This window comes from Podarcis vaucheri, assembly GCF_965113315.1.
Source record: "Podarcis vaucheri genome assembly, chromosome: 2".
Taxonomy (NCBI): Eukaryota; Metazoa; Chordata; class Lepidosauria; order Squamata; family Lacertidae; genus Podarcis; species Podarcis vaucheri.
In genome coordinates, this window is record NC_138760.1 from 61,466,800 (window position 1) to 61,490,652 (window position 23,853).

The following is a 23,853-nucleotide window of genomic DNA, read 5'->3' on the forward strand; positions in this document are numbered from 1 at the left end:
GGGCTCAGGACAATTTTACTTTTTGAATTCAAGTTCTCATCTAGACTTCTTATCTATATGTATCAGTTGTAGTAATCTCTGAAGGTATTACAAAAATAAATAAATTATGAGGTTGAGCAAGATGGAAACAGATTGATTTCTAATTACATTTTGCCATAATTATGTTATATGTGTCTAGGCTTGACTGATGCATTAAAAAAAACACAACTGTTTGCTTGTGTATTTATACCCCTCTGTTATTTTGGATAGTTTGTATGTATAGCCCAGCAAGATTATTGGAGAATTCTGAACCATGTTGAAAAAAATACACACAAGGTTGAAGAAGAAGGAGAAATTGTTATGGTGAAAGAGCACAGAGAGCTGGACCGCAGTGGAACCAGGAAAGGACACATTGTCATTAAGGTGATCAAAAACATAATCTTACAAAGAAGTTGTTTTATTATATAGCATTTTTCAGTTTCATAACAAAGTGATCTAGTTTCTCATCTTCATCGAAGTTCTCTTGTTATGCAGTCAAATGCCTATATATTGTGGAAATAATATGCCTCTGGGCAATTAGACATCACTCAACAATATAGTCTTTACAGACATAGATCCAAGTTGTAGTGCTGTATTGGTATGCAGGAAGTATTATGAAAATAAATGTGTGTCTAGGATGAAAGTTAGGTATTGGATTTATGAATATGGCTGGGTGGTGATATTACAAAATGGTATGTTGTTTTTGTGGAATTATTTTATTGACTGTCATCTCTTGTTTTTAAGGCAACACCTGAACGCCTGATTACACATTTAATAGAAGAACATTCTATTGTGGATCCAACATACATTGAAGACTTTCTCTTAACATACAGAACATTTTTGGCAAGCCCCCTGGAAGTTGGGGATAAACTGTTGGAATGGTTTCAAGTAGACAGTCTCAGGGACAAGGTTAGTTTCTAGATGAGAGATAACCAAACCCTGACTGGTAATTTTCTTGTACTGGAAGATAGGTCGGTGGCCTATCCAGGCCAGCACCAAGTTCTCACAGTGGCCAACTGGATGCTTGTGTGAAGCCCACACAACTGGCATTCAGATGCAGAGCATAGCTCTTATGGCTAGTATCCATTGATAGTCTCCTCCTCCTTGAATTTGTCCGGTCCTCTTTAAAGCCCCCAAGTTGGTGGTTATTACTGCCTCACTCCCGTGGGGGTGAGTTCCATATTTTAATTATGTTCAATACCCTGAATCTTTCAACATTCAGGTTCAGGTGTTATGGTGGAGGGAGAAAAGCTTTTCTATCCACTTTCTTCATGCTGTGCATGATTTTATAAACATCTATTGTATTACCTCTTGCTTGCCTTTTTTCTATTTTAAGAAGTCCCAAATGCTGTAACCATAAGGGAGCTGCCCCATCTCCTTGATCATTTTGGTTAACTATTTCTGAACTTTCCGCCCTAACTGTACAATATCCTTTTTGAGGTGAGGCAGCCAGAACTGTACCTAATATTTCAAATGTCGTCTCAACAAAGATTTGTGTAATGGCATTGTGACATTGACAGTTTTATTTTTGGTTCCTTTCCTAAGGATCCATGTCATAGAATTTGCCGTCTTCACAGCTGCCTCACAGTGGGTCACTCTTCTTTATGAAGTCTTATCTGAACTTCTTGGTGTGGTGACTCTGTGAAACACAGAGAACTTAGAAATCATCTGAAAAATAATGTATTCACTATATAAAAATTGTAGTAATAATAAAGCATGTACAATGTTTCAAATTCGGAGAATGCTGAGAACAGGCAATATTCCTAAATATTTTTGGGCTTGCAGTTGGTAGAAGTTTCTATTGCCTAATAAAAGTCTCTGCCATCATATACCAGAGCTGGGGGATGGGGAAAACATGTGAGAAATAAACTCATTTATGATTCAGATATTTATGCTGTATTTTGAACTTTTATTCTTGCTTCATATTTATGCCTAGGTATTTCAATTCACACCCATGAACCAGTCACTGTTTTAATTTTCAGCTAAGAGATATCCCAAGTGAAATGATTATCGCTAAAAAAAATTATAGTCATAATTAGTATGACCTCAGAAGTTGTGTATCATTATACGTTTACACATATAAAGGCATTGCCCTCAGAACAGGAAGTAATATTTTATGCGGTTAGAGAACTTGGATAGATCTCTTTGAAAAACATTTTTGTTTTAAACTGACAAGGTATCTGACAGACTGCCAGTTGTGCAGTAATTTTATAGCCCAATTGGCTACTTTGTCAAAAAAATGAAGATGGAAATTCTAGCTTTATTAGTGTAAGTTTCATAGAAGCAGCCATTGCAAATGACAAATATTTTGCAAGGGCAGCAACTTTAAAATACTTTAAAATACTGATTCATAAGAAAGATCCATGGAAGAGAGATAGTACTCCAGGTGTTGAGTTGTAGGCCTGTTCTATAGTAACAAAGATAGTCATTTTATTTTTTAAAAAAAATGTATAAAAGCATAGACAAATTGGCTCATAGTGTGGAAAGGTATATAGTTGGTACAAAAGCTACTTGACTAGTTGTTAGTGCCAAAACTATATTAAGAATAGCAACCTAATTTCCTCTTACAAATAAAACTTGTATTAACTTCACATATGTACTTGTTCTTAGGTTACCCGAGTTGTACTATTGTGGGTGAACAACCATTTTAATGATTTTGAGGGAGATCCAGCCATGACACGTTTTTTGGAAGAATTTGAAAAAAACTTGGAAAATGCGGTAGGAACCTAAATAAATTGAGTTTTGTACTGCATCATGCATTTTTAAGAGCAGCTCTTACTACAGCAAAAACATTTGTAGAAGGTTTTTTTTTTAATTATTTATTAGATTTTTATTGATACAGCAAGAAAAAAAAAAAAGAGTAAACACAAATACCGAATTACACACAGGAATAACAATAAACACCAAATTTTCTTAACAAACAATAAAACATAAATTGGTCTTAACACTAAAGACCCGACCTCCCATCTATTCCTTATTTCAATTTCCTATTACTTATTGCCAATACACACTTTTATCATAATTTAACTTTTTCTTAATATATCTTAATTCTTATATCTACCTTGCAACTATTACTGAAGTTCCTCGAATGCTGCAACCATTTGTAGAAGGTTTTAACTGAGCACTGCAAATTTCTTTCAAAGGGCTTTTTATTATAGAGATAATACAGATAATGCTGTTTCATGGCACAGTTATGGCAAATAATGGGTTGATGTGATTAGGTGGTGAGGTAGTTCTGTGTAATTTTACCATTACATGATTTGGTGTCACCTAATTCTAGATGGGAGATATTCATGTGTTTTACAATTTACAGAAAATGAAGGGGCACCTCAGATTACTAAACATCGCCTGTGCAGCCAAGGCAAAATGGAGACAAATCACATTGCAGAAGCCTTCTAGAGACTCCCCACTTTTCTTCAGCCTCCTTGGAGGAAGTGAAAAATGTTTTGGTATTTTTGTGGAGACAGTAGAACCAGGAAGCAAAGCAGCAGAAGCTGGGCTTAAACGCGGTGATCAGGTAAAGTAAAACCCGGTGTTTCATTTACAATCATATATCTGCTTTGGTTAAGTGAAGTATATTCAACCAAAGAAATTGACTTCAGATATTTGTTGTGTTGGGCTGGTTTAGAGATCTCGGCTAAAACCACACTTTTCATACCACATCCCTCTCATGTTCCTTGGTTTGTTTAATGATGGTTTGACCTGTTTTCTAAGTTAATAGTTTTGCCTCCATAATGTGATGAGAAATTTATATTGTGAAAAAACAAATTATTCTCAGGATTAGTTATGGTAGTCAAATGGAAATGTAACATTTGAAAGTGAAAGACAAACATATGTAAACAGTCTAAGCAGGGGAGCAATTCTTTCTGCCATGTTGTTTTGTAAAAATGCTGCTTTTGTAACTTCTGAGGCATTAAATAAGGTTGTTTCAAAACATATTTTTAGAACTGAGCTGAATTTCAAAAAAAGTGGATTAAGATTCCATGTTGGTAATGCTCCATCTTTCTTTATAACAAAATTCTCTTTTCCTGCATTATTTTAAAGGTAATGGAAGTAAATGGGCAAAACTTTGAGAATATTACATTTGCAAAAGCCACTGAAATCTTGAGAAACAATACTCATCTTTCCATCACTGTAAAAACAAATATTTTTGGTGAGTACCGTTGTATAAGCCATATAAATGATATCACTTAGAGACATTGGCCAAAGAACTATTTTGAAAGTTTTAGTGAGTTCATGAGGTTTTTGAAAGTTATTTCCTTTAAAATCTAAGAACTGCATGCATACACACCCATTACATTCCCAAGCTGCTTTTGAAGCCCCCACCCACCCAGTTTTAAATTTCTTTTATACACCAAAGGGATGGTGGAGGAAGGTGCTGGTTAAGAAATACAGTAAGCCTGCCACTTACATGCATTTAACTTGAGTGCATCCAGCTTTAGGCGTGTGGCAAAAAAAAGAAGGAAAGGAAAGGAAAGAAAAGGGCAGGGCTCTGCAAAAAACAGCTTTAGCAGCTTGAGCTGTCCAAGAAGCAAAAACGTGAATGATCAATACTTAATTGCTTGTTGCATTTGCAGCAGGGGAAAAAACATGTGAACTATAAATTATATGGTAAATGTAGTCTTAACTCTGCAACCTCAGATGCACAATAGAGGGAGCGTCTTAACTTATCTAAGTTAAGCCACATCTTTCATATTACTGTAGTCTGCTCTTACTCTGGTTTTCACACTAAAATAATTTTTAGGAGATAATGGCTGGGATCCAAGGGATCTTTTGCATCACATTCTCGCACACTCTTTGAAACATCATCCCTGAAGGTTGAGGATATTTTAGAGCCGCATTCTGTGAGGTGCAAGAGACTGCAAATCAGAATGGAAAGTTCAGCTTTTGCTTTTTTCTCAAACCTCTTTGGATCCTGGCCAGTATTTGATTACTAGTTATAAGTAATATATTTGAAGAAAGATATTGGATTAGGGCTGTATTGAAAAGTCTTTTAGGATAAAATGTTGTTGTCATGTATGAGAATTCATTGTGAAAACTATGTTGAAGCAACCAAAACCAGCAACAAACCATGCTACTTAAGTTGGGGGAATAGACAAGGAAGGGTGAAGAGCAGAGGAACTAAGGTCAGATTCTGTCTAAATATGATAGGCTGCCTTAGTGGTCAACAGAATTACAAACCAGGTTTACCTGGGGATATTTGCTCTTCTTCAGATTGGCCTAGATTTTAGCATGGCACCATATGCAGACTGGCTCCCAGGTGGTTCAGCTTAGAGATGGCTATTCATTGATTTCTTACACATCTTACATACCTCAAACTGACATTGACCCATCTACGTCTAAAAGCTTTTAGACATATATTGTGTATGGAGAAATATAATGATATCAGGAATGCATTTATAAAAATTATAAAACTTGTTAATAATTTTATACTTGTTAGAATAGCCATACTACTTATATAAACATATGATGTATTGTACCGCAGTTTCAAGCACATTTTTCTTTTCTTTTGACTTTTCTCCACTTCATTTTTCTACTAAAATAATATTTCTCTATTGAAAATTTATGTTTCCAATAAAACAACTTTATTTTTTTAAAAAAAACCTGACTTTGACCCATACCAAAGCTTCTATAGAGTTTTGAATCCTAATATTCTCTTTCATTTTTGTATCTTAAGCTGTGCTCTCTCAAGGTAATATATATGCTTTAGGATTTCGGCCATTTGCTGCAGATTTGGATCCTTAAAAGCAAAATTGTGATAAAATGGAACACATTTTTAAATGTTCCTTTTTAGGATTTAGCAATCCTAATAATAATAAACAATAAAAAATACTGGGTGAATGAATGTGTAACATTTTGACTTTCTTTTCTACAGTGTTCAAAGAGCTGCTTAGCAGGATAGGGCAGGAGAAGAATGGAGTTCCTCATATTCCAAAAATTGCAGAAAAGAAAAATAATCGCTATTCCATCCCAGATATTCCTGGAGATGTGGAACAGATGTTTCCACGCGAGAAAGGAAACAAGAAAATAAAAGCAAACACTGTGTCTGGTGGAAGAAACAGAATAAAGAAAATTTTAGACAAGACGCGATTCAGCATCTTACCTCCGAAATTGTTCAGGTATGATAAAATACTTTCTCATAAACTAGGATTTTTCTACAACCCTTTCTATAACTAGACAAGAAAAGACTATATTTCCTTCTTTCAGTTTCCTTTCTTTAAAGCTGCAGGCTGTGACAATCCCTCTCTTTTCCTTGTGGTGCACTAGGGAAGGCAAGTGGTATATGCCTTGATCTATGCTGCCTAATCCAAAGATCCACAACTAAAAGTCTTTTCTGTTCATTTCAGCACCAAAGGCGCTTCGACACAAGGGCTGTTTCCTTCTCTGTGCCCTATTCCTAGAAATAAGTCATTGCTTATTTCTCTCTTGTTGTTTAATCTCCCTTTATTTGCATAGTCTTTTTTTTTTTGCTAACTATAAATTGTATAAATTTGCTATTCATCTTGATAATCACTGCTCAACAGTAGTCACCAGCCATTTAGCAGTCATGATCCCCCACCCTCACTACATCCTTTTCCTCCTTAGAAACAAACTTAACGTATTTTTCGCCCTATAGGACGCACCGTCCCATAAGGCACACCTAGTTTTTTGGGGGGAAATAAAGGGGGAAAATTATTTTTCCCCCCCAGGCGCGGGGCTGGGGCGGGGGAAGCTCAAGCTTCCCCCGACCCCAGCCCCCAGAACAGGCAACTCTCCACAAGCCGCGGGAGCCCAGCGCCGGGCTTCCGCGCCTTGCGGAGAGCTGCTCGAAGTCTGAGCGTGCTGAGCTCAGCGCGCCCAGCCTTCGGCATGCAGGCAACTCTCCGCAAGCCATGGGAACCCGGCGCGGGCTCCCACGGTTTGCGGAGATCTGCGCAAAGCCTGGAGAGCTAGAGGGGTCGGTGCGCACCGACCCCTCTCGCTCTCCAGGCTTCAGCGAAAGCCTGCATTCGCCCCATAGGACGCACACACATTTCCCCTTCATTTTTGGAGGGGAAAAAGTGCGTCCTATGGGGCGAAAAATATGGTATGTCCATTATTTGGCCTCTTTGGCTGTGCCTCCAAGGGGTGTGTGCACAGCAAATCAAACCTAGTGTTTCTTCATCCAAAGTGACCAACGGCTTAGTCAGCTAACCTGTCCTCTAGCACGCCCAGGAATAGTTGGAGTTTAGTTTGCTAGACATGTTGAAATCCCACTAACAATAATATTAAGAAGATTGCTGATTTGTGAACTAGATTGTGCATCCCTTCATCATTCCCCCTTTTGTCTTTCTTGTCTAGGACAATTCCTAACCATCTAATTTTGTTACTTGCATTATTCCTTGTTATTTTTTGTTAGTATCCGGAACATTTTGTAAACCAATTTAAATAAGCATTCTGTGTTTCAAAAGAAGTAGTCTACTACTAGAGAGTCAGATAGAGCTTCTAGAGAAAGTTCCATCAGTTACAGACAGTGCTAAGACCTACAGTTTTTCTCACAGCAGTCATTCTCTATAGCTTTTTGCACATCAGTCTGTGAATAGTTACTCTCTGTGGCTTGGTGTTTCTTGACCTCAGTTATTTTCCATTGCTCTATTAATGGATTGTGACTGACAGAATAATAATAATAAAAAACAGGCAGAAATAGGATGAAAGACTCACTTGTCCCTACTGGAAACATACTTTTATTACCTGGTAGCACATCCCATGTATTGCCCTTGGTTTTGGCACCTTTTTGAACCAAAAAAAGTAAGTCTAAAACCTCAGTTGTATTATTGTGAAGTTTAATTATGAGATAGTTTTTTCTCTTGTGTCTGTGTAGTCACACGTATGGGAATATGCATATACTTCCCCTTATGCAGAGCAATATAGACTTTTGTTATGGTCTTTCAGTTTTTATTTATTTAATTAATTTAGTCAATGTATGTCACATTCTTCCTCCCAAAGGAGCCCAGGTCACCAAACACGTTACTTACAATATCATTAAAAACATCTTAGCTGAAACTGGACCTTTCAGAATATGATTACTGAGACTAACCTGTGCTGAACACAACTTATCTTTTACTTTTGTACTCACTGCTCTCATGTTGCTACTGTTACCGTGTTGTTATTATGGTTCATTGTTTTTTAATTAAAAAATACCTAAAGATAAAACTTAAAAACTTGAAAATAATAATGAGGGGGACAGATGCACCTCATCAGAGAGGGCATTCTGCAAATGGGTGCAAACCACTGCAGAGGACTTGTCATGGGTCACTGCCAACTGGGCAGTCCCCAATGGCAGCACCAACAAAGTCTCGCCTGCTGATGGTATAGTCTGAGGTGGGTGATATAGGAGAAGATGCTCTTTTAGGAACCTGGGTTCTAATCTACTTAGGGTTTTGTATGCTAATACTTATACATTGAATTAGGCCCAGTAGCTCACTGGCAGCCAGCAGCTTCAGGACTCAAGAGCTATGGTCCCATCAGGCTGCCCCACTTACCAGCTTAGCAATTTCATTCTGTACTAGTTGCAGCCTCTGAACCATCTTCAAGGATAGCCCCATATATATCACATTATAGTAGCACAGAAGGCAGATCATGGACAACTCTATCAATCCCAGGATGGTCATAGCTGATAAATCAGCCTAAACTCAGCATAAGCAATCCTAACCAAAGAAACAACTTGAGACTCTAGTGAGATCTCTAACGAGTCCAGGAGTATTCCCAGGTTATGAACCTGTTTTGAGAGTGCAGTCCCTCTCAGAACAGGCCTTGCATCTTTTTCAAAGACACAGGAACCACTCACTCACAGTACATCCATCTTATCAGGATTCAGCCTCAGGTTATTGTTCCCCATTCAGTCCATCACTAAGGAAGACTAAAGTAAGCCAGTCTCTCAGCAGAGCTGGTGGAATAGGTGCCATATTGCAAAATTCTGACATTCACCCTGAAGTCTATTGATTCTCCAGAGCCTTGTGAAGGCAGTAAAGAACTTACAAGAGAATCTGTCCTCCGTCAGTGAATTTCCTTATTATCGAAATGAGCCAAATAGAACACAGTGGGCCAAAAGGCACCCTCCCCTTTTACAAGGAGTTCCTTGTGAGATGAGAGGACTTCAGATATTATTCTCTTCCTGAAAAAGCAAAACAGGAGGCCAGTAAAGGACAGACCAAGGCCCTGAAGCTCATCAGTCTGCATAGGAGAAACACAAACCAACAGTATAGCCATCTTCTTGACCTTCATGAGGTAATATGCATCAGATAATCAGATGCTGCAGAGAAAGAGAAGTGTTAGCAGGCTAGAAGGGGCACTAGTACAAGTGCTGTAACTGCTTCCAAGATACAGAACCTTCCGTATTAGCAGCCCTGCACTCTTAAATCTATGGATGTGCAGTGCATACTCTGAAAGGAGGTTTCGGTAAGCAGTTCAGTTTTACCTTGAGCCTTAGAGACACAGCAGCCTGTAAACAACAAGAAGAGCAGGTTATTATTTAAGATCTCATGCTTCCATTGTTAGTGAAAATTATACCTTGTTTTGCTTCATTTGTGTAGAATAACTATGCTTTTGTTTCATTTAAACACTGACACCTTCTAAAACTTCCTTGCAGTGATGGTAGTGTAAGCCAGTCACAGGACGACAGCATTGTGGGGACAAGGCAATGCAGACACAGTTTGGCAATTATGCCTATTCCTGGCACGCTCTCGTCCAGCAGTCCTGATCTCTTGCAGCCTACAACCAGCATGTTGGATTTTTCTAACCCTTCAGGTAAAAAGACCCTCGGTTGTTATTCACTACGTTTCCCACCATGTTTTTGTAAATCAGCATTGACAATCCAATACGTGGTTGGCTACTTATGGAGGCAAGTTAAATGCAGTTGCCAGAATTTGTGACTCTGATGCACACCTCAGGAGCTGCTGGGTTAGTATTTTGGAGCCAGCCTTCTGAAAGCTGTGTTGCTGCTGCTGCTTCTTACCAGTATGGGTTGGGGTGGAACAGCAGTAAGGGCAGGGCAGCAGGGAGGGTTCTGTGGGTGCACAAAATCCAGCATTCCCATCTAAACACCTACGTAGCCCCAACCTCATCACTACCCTGCCCCTCCTCTACACTGTTCCTGTAAGCAGCAGAAGCAATGCCACTGTCGGGACGATGGCTCCACCACACAGCCCTGCTATGCCATCCTGACACATCTATACAATTTGGGTTTGCCAGATTATTCTAGATACATGTCTAGCAGTGTTAAAAGAATAAATGAAAAGAACAAAGAAGAAAACAATAGGTTTCTATATTCACAGAGGCTTCCTGTGCTCATTAGTGCTTTACACAGTACATATTTGTTTCTAATGGGTCAAATTAATGCATTTATCATCATGCTTTCATAGCCACTACATTTTTAGCCATATACCGTTTTAAGTGTTTAAAGAAAATGGAAGACTACGCCCTCAAACCTTTTATGTTGCCAGCAAGTATATCATCCCAGAGATACCTTTTCTGACGCAAATGAGGTGCTATTGAGGAAGCCACCAAATTTACCTTTTGTAAAAGTCCACAGACTGGATTATAGGAGTGCTTCCCAAAAGTTTTGTCCTGCCTTCAACTACCAGGGGGAGATGTTGCCCAGCCTGATGACCTTGTAGTGCCAGTGGGAAACCGCTCTTCAGATAGGTACCAATAGTACTTTCTATCAGTGGAGAAATATCAGCTGGATTCCACCTACCAAAGTTAATTAATTGGCAGTGTGCATATCCAGACGCTATTGACCCATGATCACTGCTGACCTAAACACCTCTTCGTTCCTTACTGTGTCAGTCTCTTTACAAAACTTAGTGTGCGTCTTCTACTGTCACATCTTTTCACTGTAGTAATCTAAATCACACCTAGGCCTCTTAGAAACAAAACAAGAAAAGCTTTTCTTTGTTTTTATACCCAGATCACATTTTTAGCTTAATTATGCACTCTGACAACACATTGTGGCATAACTTTATGTTTATGTAACAGTTTATGTAGCAACTTCTGTTTACACTTGAAGAGATTTCTTTTCAATTATGTTAGCTGTGATTAGCTAATATTTCTCAGATGTAACAAGGAATCAGATTATTGGTATACAGTTTTTAATAAGAGGAAAATCAAAGTAACTTGTTTTCATATCCACACATATACAGTGTGTGACTAATGATGTCAGTGTAAAGTCTGGATCCTGACTTTCCCCCCTTCTTTTTATCCTGCAGCGGTTGGTTTTTACTGTAAGTATTCCAATCACTGGCAACCTGATGATTTTATAATGTGTTATTTTTTTAAAAAATGTATTTTTGAAATTCTACTTTAAATAGTAACATTTTTTAAACAGTCAAAGTGGTGAAGCCATTTTTCAGAAGTATAGCTGAACCTGTTTTGTTTCAGTGTCTATAATCCTTCAGTGTCTAATCTTTCAACATATGTGTGAGTCAGACTATGTAATAATTCTTTGATCGCTGTGCAAGTATTAGCTTGCAACATACTCTAAATTATTGCTCCTTTGAGGGTTAGAGATGGCTGACTTTTGTTCGTAAAGTTTCTCATAAATATAATGGCACTTTCCTATAAAATACCTACCTTGTCATGACAGTCACGTTTTGAGAAATGCATCTATGCAGGACAGAGATTAATTCAGTGGAGTACCAAAAGTACATGAAGTACGTGGCCTACATGGAGGTGCAAAAATTGTGCAGAGGAAGGGTGACTGTTGCAGATTTTTTGAAAATAGTTCTCCATGCCTGTCCATGCTATCTTTGCTGTTAGGATTGATAGAAATAACTCCATTAGAGCCATTGTGACTTAGTGGTAAGATTGCCGGACTAGGACCGAGGAGACCCAAAATTACACCTTCTAAGGTATCTTTGGAATGAAGAAGGTGTAGCAGTTATACTCCTGTTCTTCAGGCTTGGTGTTTTGTTTTGGAGGGGGGCAGTTGCAAAAGGTTACAGGGCTTGCTATATTATAGTAGGGTAGTTTTAGGGTGGTGAAAGTACAATTATAGCACAATCCTATACATGCCTTCTTGGATGTAAATACTACTGAGTTCAAATCATTAGAATGATTCAGAAATACAGTGGTACCTCGCAAGACGAATGCCTCGCAAGACGAAAAACGCGCAAGACGAAAGAGTTTTCCGTTTTTTGAGTCGTTCCGCAAGACGAATTTCCCTATGGGCTTGCTTCGCAAGACGAAACGTCTTGCGAGTTTGTTTCCTTTTTCTTAAAGTCGCTAAGCCATTAATAGCCGCTTAGCCGCTAATAGCCATGCTTCGCAAGACAAAAAAACCACAAGACGAAGAGACTCGCGGAATGGATTAATTTCGTCTTGCGAGGCACCACTGTACTGCTTTTGTTGAACACTTCAAACAGGAGAGAGAAAGAGGATGAATTTATAGGGCTTGTGCTTTTATAGCAAATTTGAATGCCAGCTGTTCGGAACTAATTACTTGTGTAACTGTCTGATTCAGACATGCAGCCAAAACATGTGGTTGAGTCTTTCCCATACTGTACCATTTCAGATTGCAGGTGGAAGATAGCAGATTTCAATGTTGCCCTATGCCAACCTTTGCCAGCCTGTTGTCCTCCAGACTTTGTGGACTACAACTCCTATCATCCTCAGTTGATAGGAGTTGTAGTCTAAAACAGTTGAAGGGTACCAGGTTGACGACAGCTTGTCCTATGTAATAATAACAACAACAACAACAACAACAACAACAACAACAACAACAACAACAACAACAACAACTTTTTGCTCTAGGAAAGAGAAGAGAGTTGTCCTTGTCTTCTCTTGCTATGCTAGTTTTGTTTTTCCAAGAACAGGGATTCTACATATGTGGTTCTCTACCACCACCTGCACCACGAGACATGTTTTATCTGCATGTCAAAATCAGATCTGTCTGACATTGAGTCACATCTGGCTCTGTTCTGAAAAGCCCATTTTATAAGTTTGTTAATTGACTTTGGTGATACAGGGCAACATGAAGAAAAGAAGCACGTGGTCATTTAAATTATATAGCACTCTGCACCCTATCAGCTGAATTTTCCAAACCAATTCAGCTTCACAAAGAGTAAATTGTCTATAAGAAAAATGAATCAATAAACTAAACTTGAAGCTTAGAGCCTCATTGATTTATGATACACTTACTACTTGTCATAATCCACATCAATCGTCAAGTGCAGTTATTTTCTATGTAACACTGAAGGTCCAGAACAAAGAGCTACCTATTTGGTCAGTGGGCACAGGGAGAATCAAAACCTTAAAAATAAATTTGTGGCTGTAGAAAGAAATAATATATTTTTTTAAAGATACATGCAGTGTAAATTTTCATTGCTTTTGCTGAGCAAACAATAGTACACATATGCTTACATGAACCAGCCATTTATTGTGACAGAAAACAAAGCTATATATATATATATTTAAAAACTAAACACCATTTTAAGGGAATAATTGTATACTTCTAATTTTTTTAACCTAGACATTCCAGATCAGGTTATAAGAGTTTTCAAAGCCGATCAACAGAGCTGTTACATTATCATAAGCAAAGACACTACAGCAAAAGAAGTCGTAAGCCATGCAGTCCACGAATTCAATTTGACAGGCGGCTCAGAAACCTATTCTCTCTGTGAGGTTTCTGTGAGTCCCGAAGGAGTTATCAAACAGAGAAGGCTTCCTGATCAGTTCTCAAAGTTAGCCGATCGGATTCAGCTGAATGGAAGGTAGGTATGCTTGCATCTTTAAGTAAAGCACAGAAGTAAGAAAATGGTAGAAAAATAAAATAAAAAGAGGACTCTCTTCCAATGAGCATAACACTACATTTACTTTCTCTAATGTTAGAAGAGCCTGTGGAGTATAGTGGTTGGATTAGTGTTGAGAGACCAGGGTTTTAATCCCTGCTAAGGCTGTGTGATAAATCGCCATATTGTTGAATACCGGTATTGAAATAACATTGTGATAAGTGTTTCAACAAGGCAATATACCGGTGAACAAAAGATGGAACTTAACAGCTTCCCAGGGGGTAGCCCAGCTGAACCAATACTTTACAGATAAAAGGTAAAGGGACCCCTGACCATTAGGTCCAGTCGTGACCGACTCTGGGGTTGCGGCGCTCATCTCGCTTTATTGGCCGAGGGAGCCGGCGTACAATTTCCGGGTAATGTGGCCAGCATGACTAAGCCGCTTCTGGCGAACCAGAGCAGCGCACGGAAATGCCGTTTACCTTCCCACCAGAGTGGTACCTATTTATCTACTTGCACTTTGAAGTGCTTTCGAACTGCTAGGTTGGCAGGAGCAGGGACCAAGCAACGGGAGCTCATCCCATTGCGGGGATTCGAATCGCCGACCTTCTGATTGGCAAGTCCTAGGCTCTGTGGTTTAACCCACAGTGCCACCCGCGTCCCATACAGATAGTTTTCAGATAAATTGCAGACAGCTTGTCTCCTTTGTTTGTTCTCTCCCTCCTCCCTCCTAACCAATAAGAAATGACAATAAGCCCTCACACAAACCAGCAAACTCTTTAAGTGGAAATATATTGGTGAAACTGAAAGAGTTTGCTGGTTTGTGTGAAGGCTTATTGTCTTCTTACCAGTTCAGCTACCTATGCAGAGCCTACTAACAATTCAGGATGAACCTCACACAGCTAGAAAATCAAAGATCCAGCGGCAAAGTAACAAAGAACACAAACAAAGAAATAGAAAGCACTTCTTTCTTCCCTCACACTCACCCCTGCCAGGGAAAAAATGGGGGAAAGAGTTTTTATTTTTATTTTCTGGTGGTGTTTATGTTTGTTGGTGTCCCCTAAATAGCTTTCATCCATATTGAAATGGAAGGTTTTTTTATTATTATTTCAAGGAGACTATCTTTTTGCTTGCTTGCCCTCCCTCCTTCACTTTGATAAAAAGGGAACGATTGCTAGGATGAGGGCTTTTGGGCCCCTTCTCTCTGTGTGTATGTGTGTGTGTGGGGGGGGGGTAATGGAGGGGAGAAGATTTAGCTGGCTACCTTGATGCTGAAATGGGAGTTTGGGTACTATGTGGGAACAATGGGGAGGGTGTTTTTTGGTAAGCAGTGCAAGTGAATGTGTGTCTACTCACAAGCAAGCCCTACTGAATTCCTTATATTTTAAGGCCCTCCACCACCGCGGGGAGCCTTGTCAAGGCCCTCTGCTGCTGCGGGGAAGCGTGGCACACCCTCCACCATGGCGGGGAGGTAGGGTGGCGCACTCTGTTGCCGCAGGGAGGTGCAAGAAGGCCCTCTGCTGCTGCAGGGAAGCTATGTTTAGCTATGTTGCTCCTTTTCTGAATTTGTATTAAAAGACATTTAACGTTTGTTTCTCTAACAATGCTTTTTAGGTATTACTTGAAGAATAATATGGAAACTGAGACTCTGTGCTCAGATGAAGATGCTCAAGAATTGCTTAGAGAGAGCCAGATTTCCCTTTTACAACTGAGCACCATTGAAGTAGCTACCCAGCTATCAATGAGAGACTTTGAGTTATTTCGGAACATTGAACCTACTGAATATATTGATGAACTATATAAACTTGAATCTAAAACGGGGAATGCTAATCTAAAGCAGTTTGAGGATGTTATGAATCAAGAGACATTTTGGGTTGCCACAGAAATTTTATCAGAGCCAAACCAGCTTAAAAGGATGAAGATCGTAAAACATTTCATAAAAATTGCTCTCCATTGTCGAGAGTGCAAGAATTTCAACTCTATGTTTGCTGTTATAAGGTAGGTTATTCTCTTTTGATAGATAGCAGAGAAGTAGAAAACTAGAATTAAAATGAAGTGCCTGATCATAGCCTTAATATCAGAACTTGAATAGTTATTGGCAGATCTGGGATGTGATTGGTAACTTAATAGGTATGTCATAACATACTGATAGAAGTTTACTGAAAAAGAATGTACTTATGACTCTTTGGGGTTATTAGGTGGAAATGTGTTGTTTATAGACATGGACTCTTCATACATTTTAGTTAAATGTACAATAACATCTTTAATTGCAGGAATATAATATTATTGATAAAATTTATTAACCAGGTTCCAGATAATCAGGCAACTCATTTTTCATGTGGACAAGCTAGCATACTTTGTACCCAACCTCATGGAAACCTTCACTTCAGAAAACATTCTTTTATCCACACTATTTCACTTGTATCACAATATTTTTGTTTATGGTTTGGAGGAGGCTCCCTTCTATAGCCTGGGATATTAATGTGGGTCAGGAGCATCCTCTTTTGAATAGGGTGTATGAATTTGTTTTTATTTGATAACTGGTAATGTGAGAGTTATTTCTTGCAGTGGTCTTAATCTGGCACCAGTAGCCCGACTTAGGGGTACATGGGAAAAGTTACCAAGCAAGTATGAAAAGCACCTACGAGATCTTCAAGACCTTTTTGATCCATCTAGAAACATGGCAAAGTATCGCAACATCCTTAGCAGTCAGAGCATGCAGCCTCCAATTATTCCACTTTTTCCTGTTGTCAAGAAGGATATTACATTTATGCATGAAGGTAATGCCACAGAGAAGTAATGAGCCAGCTTATTAAATTGCATATTAATACTTCATTGGTTTGCGCCAAGGGATCTGAGGTTTGCTGCCAAAGAGGACATGATTAGGACTAAGATTAAATATACTATGGTGCACATAGAAAACTGTAAGCAGAGGGAGAGCATTTCACAAATGAGGAACCACTGCAGAAAAGTCCCATTCTCATGTTGCCACCCCTGGACTTCTCTTGGAGGAGGCAAATGAAGAAGGGCCTCAGATGATGATCTTGATGATCTCAGAGTCTAGGTAGGTTTATTATTATAAAGCCTCATGAGACACAATGCCCGCAATTCCTTATTTTTTATTGGCTTATAATGCTGATTATTTCTAGTAGCAAGCATCCAACAGAATCTGTCCTCTAGGAGTCACTGAAACCTTGGCCAAGTGAACATAACACCGATTGACAGCATGTTATTAATGTGAGAGATGTCAGGTTCTTGGTCATGACAATTTAAAACCAGATGGTAGCAAAGTAAATACAGAGAATGGTGGTGGGTAGATGCGTTTGATTGAATTCAGGGGTGGGAAACCTTCAGTTTGTGGGTCAATATTTGCCCATAATGCCCTTTTGCTTAAACCATGCCCATGTGTCAAACAGCTGACATCACTCAGTGATGTCAGCTGGTGAGCAGCAAGTTCAGTCCTGCTGGGTCCTTTGCGACGGCGCAATGGCACTTTCACCCCTGGTGCTGTCGGGCCTGCCCTCACTTAAAAATAATGCACCCACCTCACAGAACACTAATTCCACCAATTCCTACAAACTACCCCAGATTATCTTGTGGGGGACTTGTGTGAGGAAAAAATTAATAATTTGTAGTGTCAGGCAGGATTTGATCAAATAAACAAGAGAGCTTTTATTTAACAAAGGAAGTTTATGACACAAAATGGGTAAAACATAGGATACTTCAGATTATAATGCTATTTCACTCAGTTCTTTCTCAGTTGTTGCACAGCTGTTGCCGCTTAATACTTTGGTTCTTAAACAAGGTGGTGTTTTCTGTCATTTACACACCCCTTTGACAACCCTACTCCTGAGGTACGCCAAGTAACAGACCCAAAGGATCACCACACCCCTCTTAACTGGTTTGGGAATATTCTCTTTTTGTAGAAGAATCTCTCCCCTCCTGACTGGAATGAGTCCTAAGTAGACTGTATTCTCACGGCTTCTACTTCTTCTGGCTCAGCCTCAGCCTCCCAGTTAATTCCTGGCCTAATTACTCTTACAGGACACCATACACTGTCCTTCACACTAAGCTCAGAGACTCCTTTCTCTAGCTTTTGATATATTCCTTAGAGTGGATGTTTCTACCCAGAACCAACTTTCTCTCCTGTCACTCCCTCTCTCCCACCCTATTCTCCCAACCTCTATCCCAACCTACCAAACTGTCCAGCAAAACAAACTTTTCCGTCACATCCTGCTTCACCAGCACATTCTGTGTGGGAAACACATTAGCAAACTGAACCCCTCCCTCACCCACATATTAACCTTGACAGTCACCTGATGTCATTATAACATCAGATGTTTGACTATGCAGTGAAGAAGGAAATTCAGCAGGTACAACATTACCCCGATCAACAAGCTACATACGTCAAAATCCCCACTTTATATCCCCACTTTATATAGCTATTGCAGTATAGGGGCCCTGCCTCCCTACATCTGCCACCCTAACTCTCAAAAAAGCTGAGAAAAATGAAAATTAACAGCAAAAAATTAACAGTATATACCCATATTTGGCTTAGCATTGGCTCCTGTGTCTGAAAGAACTGAAAACTGTTGAAGATGAATTCTTTCCACCCTAAATTAAGAGGTAGAACCAATTTTTAAAGGGCAATAACCTTGTTGCTATCAGTTTCCCGACCCTTTTATCATTGGAAAATCAAAGCAAACACAGTCCAATTGTAACATTTTCTTTCTGCTGACAGCTGCCACTATAAAAACAACTGAGTGAGGGTAAAGTTAGCATTTTGACTGGCATCCATACTCTACCTTACATCTTCTTGTGGTTTTAACGACACTTGAATTTGAGACCTTTGACATCTGATGGTGGCTTGTGATATATGAGAGAAATAACATGTCAGTCTCTGAAGTGTTGTGAACCCTCTTAAGGTTTTCTTGCACATATTTTAATTGTATAGGAAATGATTCAAGGGTGGATGGCTTGGTAAATTTCGAGAAGCTCAGAATGATTGCCAAAGAGATTCGTCAAGTCATCAGAATGACTTCTGCTAATATGGATCCTGCAGTAATGTTCAGACAAAGGTATGGCATTTAAAATGGAAATTTGGGTGCAGGGAGGTGTTCTTGTGTGGAGGAAACAATATGTGTATGTTCACATGTTTGTTTTTTGTTTAATTTCATTGTTTGTTAACATTTATCATGGGAAAGTGAATATGAAACAAATGTAGATTAATGCTGATTGCAATGCTTAAGTGAAGGTTTACAAAAGTTTTTAAATAACATTTGGCGTACAGTATTTCAATATATGAAGTTTTTAGCTTAGGGCTCTTTCCATCTCACCCAGGATAAAGTATCATAATAGGAAAAACACAGGAATATCTTAAGTCAAAGAGGTTAGGCAATTCAGAGTAATCATTGGCATTGACAATGTAACCCAGTAAAATGGAACTTCTTATTAAAAATTCAGTTGTAATATGATCAGTGCCAGGATACAATAGATCATTAATTTGTACTGTCCTTGAGATCAGGTTGTAGGTTCGAAAGGGAGTGAGTGATGTGTGAAAAACAGCACATGCCAACCTAAGTGGAGGTTTCCTTCAAAATCCATGGTCTTTTAAACTCCCAACCCTTTGGTTCTCTGTGCTTGTGTATTCACTGCACATAGTAACAAATTCTGTATCTATTCCACTGAAAAATATGTGTCACTGTTTTGAGAATTGTTTTACTTAATTGAAATTTTCATTTCTCTCTTTTCCTGTCTACATCCTCTTCCTTTCTGACTCTCAACTGTGATTTCCCCCCTTTGCTTTTCTTTTTAAATACATGCTTCATTGTATATGGCTCTTGCTTACAGGAAGAAGAGGTGGAGGAGTTTGGGGTAAGTGTAGAGATTAATGCAACTAAGACTCAAAAAAAGTTATGCCAATTTTAACATGCTGCATCCTCATTAATGCATGCATCTGAACAATAGCATGCATTTTATTAACTCTGCAACAGTTGTTTCTAACTATTCCCAAAATTAAGGAAAAACAGGCCCATGACGATAACATGGATTCTTAACAAACCTGAATGCACTCATGGGTGGGGAGGGCTTTTCTATTGTTCTTACAAAACAAAATCATAGTGAGCTTATCCTTTTCACTTGAGGTTAACATAACTTTAAAACTTTGGCATTAAATGTCTATTAAAGAATGTCCAACTTCCCCTGCCCCTACCATGGAGGCATTCCATGGTTCTAAATCATAGATTTACTTAGAAAATCCAGCTATGTGCTTGAAAATGTCACTACCTTGGGCTGTAAAAGAAGGGAAAACAGCTTGATAGCCACTTGTATGAAGGATCCTGGAAGCCACAAAGTTCTGTCATCAGCACCTAGAGACATCCATTCAGTCTGCGTACCAGGAATGGATCTCCAGTGAAGAGTCCTTTGACAGAGGGCTCAGTCCCCAAAACTCTGGACACAATCTCTCTGGAAGTCATGCATCCTGTTATTACTCAGTGCTCATTGGCACTAGAGACCTCTGTGTCAGAAAGGAGTGGTTAACTTGAGTTCCTCCAGATATTGTTGGACTCCAACTTCTATCAGCTCCAACCAGTATGACCAAAGGTTAGGGGTCATGGTAGCTGTCGTCTGTTAATATCTGGAGGGCCACAGTTTAACCACCCCAATGTAGGCTGAATTGCCAACCAGTCCAGCCATCACAACTGCAGAAGAGGACCTGCTGACACCCACAGGAATTCCAGCAAGTCTTCTGGAAGTCCTGTTCTAAATTCATATGACTAGAACACAGCAACCAAATCCCCATTTTGATGGAACAATCTTACAAACACCAAATCCTTGAGATGAGTAATCCACTTAATGGTTTCTCCTTTCTACTTCTTGTCTGCATGGATTTGGTTAAACAGAAGAGCTTCAGTTTCTTTGTCTTTTCAATAAGTAACACAGCTTACTTGCTATATCCCCACATGTTTACTGTGTCCAATTGGACCCTAAATTAATGCTTTGACAATCTCAAATCTTGATTACTGCAATGCTTTCTATGTGGGGCTACCCTTGGGTCTGGTCCAGAGGTTCCAGCTATTCCAGGATACTATGGCTAGACTGATAATGATGCCACCAGGCCACGTTCAAAGTTCTTGTATTAACGTACAAGGCCCTTAGCAACTTGAGACTGGGAAGCCGCAGGGTCTGCTGGACCCCTTCCATGTCTGCTGGACGTCTTTGGGGGAGTCACTGTTACTGGTTTCCCATTGCTCAAATTGCATGGCTCAGATCCCCAAGAAGTATGCATTCAGTACTGTGGGCCCAATTTCATAAAACCCTCTGCTAGTTGAGGTCAGACAAGCCCACTACCTACTTATTGAACTTCTGGCACCCACAAAAGACTTTTTAAAAAAATTCAAGCATACTTTTTAATTGAATTCTGATTTTATCATTTTAATTCATTTTTAGTCTTACTGTATTGGGTCTCCTGTACACCACTTAGAGATGACTGTGATTAAGTGGTTTTCATTTCAAATTGTTGGAATAAAATAAATAATATAGAGTATATTATGGCCTGTTTGCTACCGTAACACAATAGTGTTCTCTTGCGTCTTGGCAACACATGGCTCCAATTCTGGATGGAGGACCTTGAATCACTGTCTCCTTATTAAGGCAAAATTTATAAGCCCCTGCTTCATAATTATAGTGTCTTTTCTTTTCACATTTTATTGGAAGTGCTGGTCATTCCTTGAATGTACTGTATGCAAGGGACCAAGATGATCACTATAACGCAGCCTAAAATTTCAGCCAGCATGTATAAGCTACTTAGGTGTGCACACATGCTTAGGCTCATGCTATTGGGCAGTTAGACCTAATTGCTCCAGTCCAAAGTTTTGCATGCATTTTGATATTGGGGTTTCATGGGGTCCATGTTAATTTAAATCCAGAGGACCAATCTATTCACACAGTGTATCACACATTTAATGACTGCTTCTGTTTAAATGAATATGAAGTCATTCCAAGTAGTTAATATATATATGGGTATATTGGCACTTCTGTGGCCAGACCATAGCACTGGATCAGAGTGATTATGTGTGTATGGTTTTCTATGCTGTCTTGATAGTAATTTTCCATTGTCTTATTACTAAAGAGGGGGAAACTTAACAGTAACTAAATGAGATCATATTCCTGAGATATGGAATCTGCAGAGAAGAACTTGAAATTATTCCCCTTTTATAACATTCCAAAAACTCAGTTTTGATTTCTGGGATGGACAAGATTGAGATTTCAATTGTTAATATTGGGGGAAGGGCAAAGAATAGATATTTTTTCTAGATCAGTGGTGGGAAACCCCTGACCCTCCAGATATTGTTGGACTTCAGCTCCCACCAGCCGTAGCCAATACTGTCTATAGTCAGGGATCATGGGAGTCAGGGATCAGGGTTCTGCAGCAGTAGCTGGTGGGCCAAAGTTTAGCCAACACTCTTCTTGATTTTCCATATTCAGATGACAGTAAAGAACAAAAATACATTTCCTTCTTGTATAGCTTGCATTTAAACTTTTACTTGGGAAAATTAAAGGAACATGAGTTAATATGATGCTTTAATAAAAAGGATACTTAAATGTTTAAGTTAGTAAGATTTAAAAACACACCAAAAGCATGGTGTATAACAAACCAAAGTCATCAGGTTACATAACTTGTATTTCCATCTTGTGGTTTGTGAATGTTTATAGTTACGAAACTTTCCCATGTTAAATCTGTACAACATTCTGAGCCTGTTGCTGCTCTGATGTCAACAAGTCAGTGATCAGTCTTCATTCTGTTGTGAATATGTGTTATCTAAACCTGTTGTTTCTTTATATGTATTATTTGACAAGTGTGTCCCTTGTTCTTTCAATATCATTTCTACTTCTCAGAACTCATATTCTAATGTTTATTGCTGTTTGAAATCTTGCTGCTTCTGTTGTTAAGCTTATGTATTTCAAAGCATTTTCTGTTTGGCTGTGTCCCCTGTTGAAATATTGAGCTAATTTGTTTAACAGTTTAACATTTGTTTCATAAAAAATTGGTGGTCCATCTTGTTTTGCTATAGCAGTACTTTTGTACCAAATGTCATTCAGTCAGAATATGTATATACAATTAGCCTGCAGTTCAAAGTACTTTTTGAGACATATACTGGAATTAGATCATCCTTGAAATGGAAACATACTCTCAAAGTTATTAAAACTGCAAAATCCCTGACAGGGAAGAAGCCTGAATATACATGGAATTTTTAGTAGCTTCCATTGGAAAAGCAGATTCTTTCTTACTTGATATACTAGATTATACTTGTCAGAAGCTTTCCCAAGATAAAACCAGAAATTTCACAAGTTCTTTCCCTCACCATCCATTTCCTCATTGTCTTCACAGCTTCTCCCTGCTTTGTTTACTAGAAATCCTCCATCACTTCCTTTCCCCTTCCTGTTCCTGTTGTGGTGTGAGACAGAGGCCCTAAATCCTTCTCCTTTTCTATTATTCAGTCTAGGGATCTCTGGAAATTTACCCAAACACTCACTTAAGTTCTCTCATTTTCCATTTTGTTCTCCCGGTTTTTGCTTTACTGACTCAACAGTAAAGCCAAAGAACGTTAGATCTGCGTATCTTCCTCAGAAGATCTCTGGGCCTCACGAATATGGAGATTTTATATCTGTGTCAGCTTGTAAACATGTCTCTACTTTCTTTCTGATTACTTCCTATTTGGTATTATAGAACATGCTGCTTTTATTGACTCATAATTTTTCAAATTCAGACTCTTTCATGACAATAATTAAACAACAACAACAGCTCCCTCCAACTGAGGTATCTTACTTGCTTCTTCCCCAGCAGCAATAGTTCTCTGTACTGAATTGGAAGGTATTTGTCTAGTTCTCCAGATCATTGTGACTGCTTGTTAGGTGGCTCAGGGACAGATTATGGAAGGAATCGGAGCTCTCACAGTTTAAGTGCATAATGCCTAGAATTGTTTAAATGGCCACAAACAAATTATCGTTTCTGTCTCACAATAGAACAGGAGAAACTTGCAAGTTTGGAAGGCACACACTTTTAAAGACAATCAGTCTTATTTTCCAT

General features: G+C 38.9%; 1 protein-coding gene across 7 annotated transcripts in view; it reads left to right on the forward strand.

Annotated features, from left to right (window-relative positions):
- RAPGEF6 (Rap guanine nucleotide exchange factor 6) overlaps positions 1-23,853 on the forward strand; it is a 141,316-nt gene that overhangs the window by 91,232 nt on the left and 26,231 nt on the right. For 4 of the 7 annotated variants that reach the window (XM_082211468.1, XM_082211472.1, XM_082211473.1 and 1 more), the window contains 13 exons: positions 250-402; positions 763-927; positions 2,629-2,736; positions 3,332-3,535; positions 4,063-4,171; positions 5,894-6,137; positions 9,626-9,783; positions 11,244-11,258; positions 13,505-13,745; positions 15,378-15,761; positions 16,332-16,543; positions 18,718-18,841; positions 19,614-19,637. In XM_082211468.1, coding sequence (XP_082067594.1) covers positions 250-402; positions 763-927; positions 2,629-2,736; positions 3,332-3,535; positions 4,063-4,171; positions 5,894-6,137; positions 9,626-9,783; positions 11,244-11,258; positions 13,505-13,745; positions 15,378-15,761; positions 16,332-16,543; positions 18,718-18,841; positions 19,614-19,637 — 2,141 coding nt within the window. The remainder of the gene's footprint in view (positions 1-249; positions 403-762; positions 928-2,628; positions 2,737-3,331; positions 3,536-4,062; positions 4,172-5,893; positions 6,138-9,625; positions 9,784-11,243; positions 11,259-13,504; positions 13,746-15,377; positions 15,762-16,331; positions 16,544-18,717; positions 18,842-19,613; positions 19,638-23,853) is intronic. The other 3 variants (XM_082211469.1, XM_082211470.1, XM_082211471.1) reach the window with 3 other exon arrangements.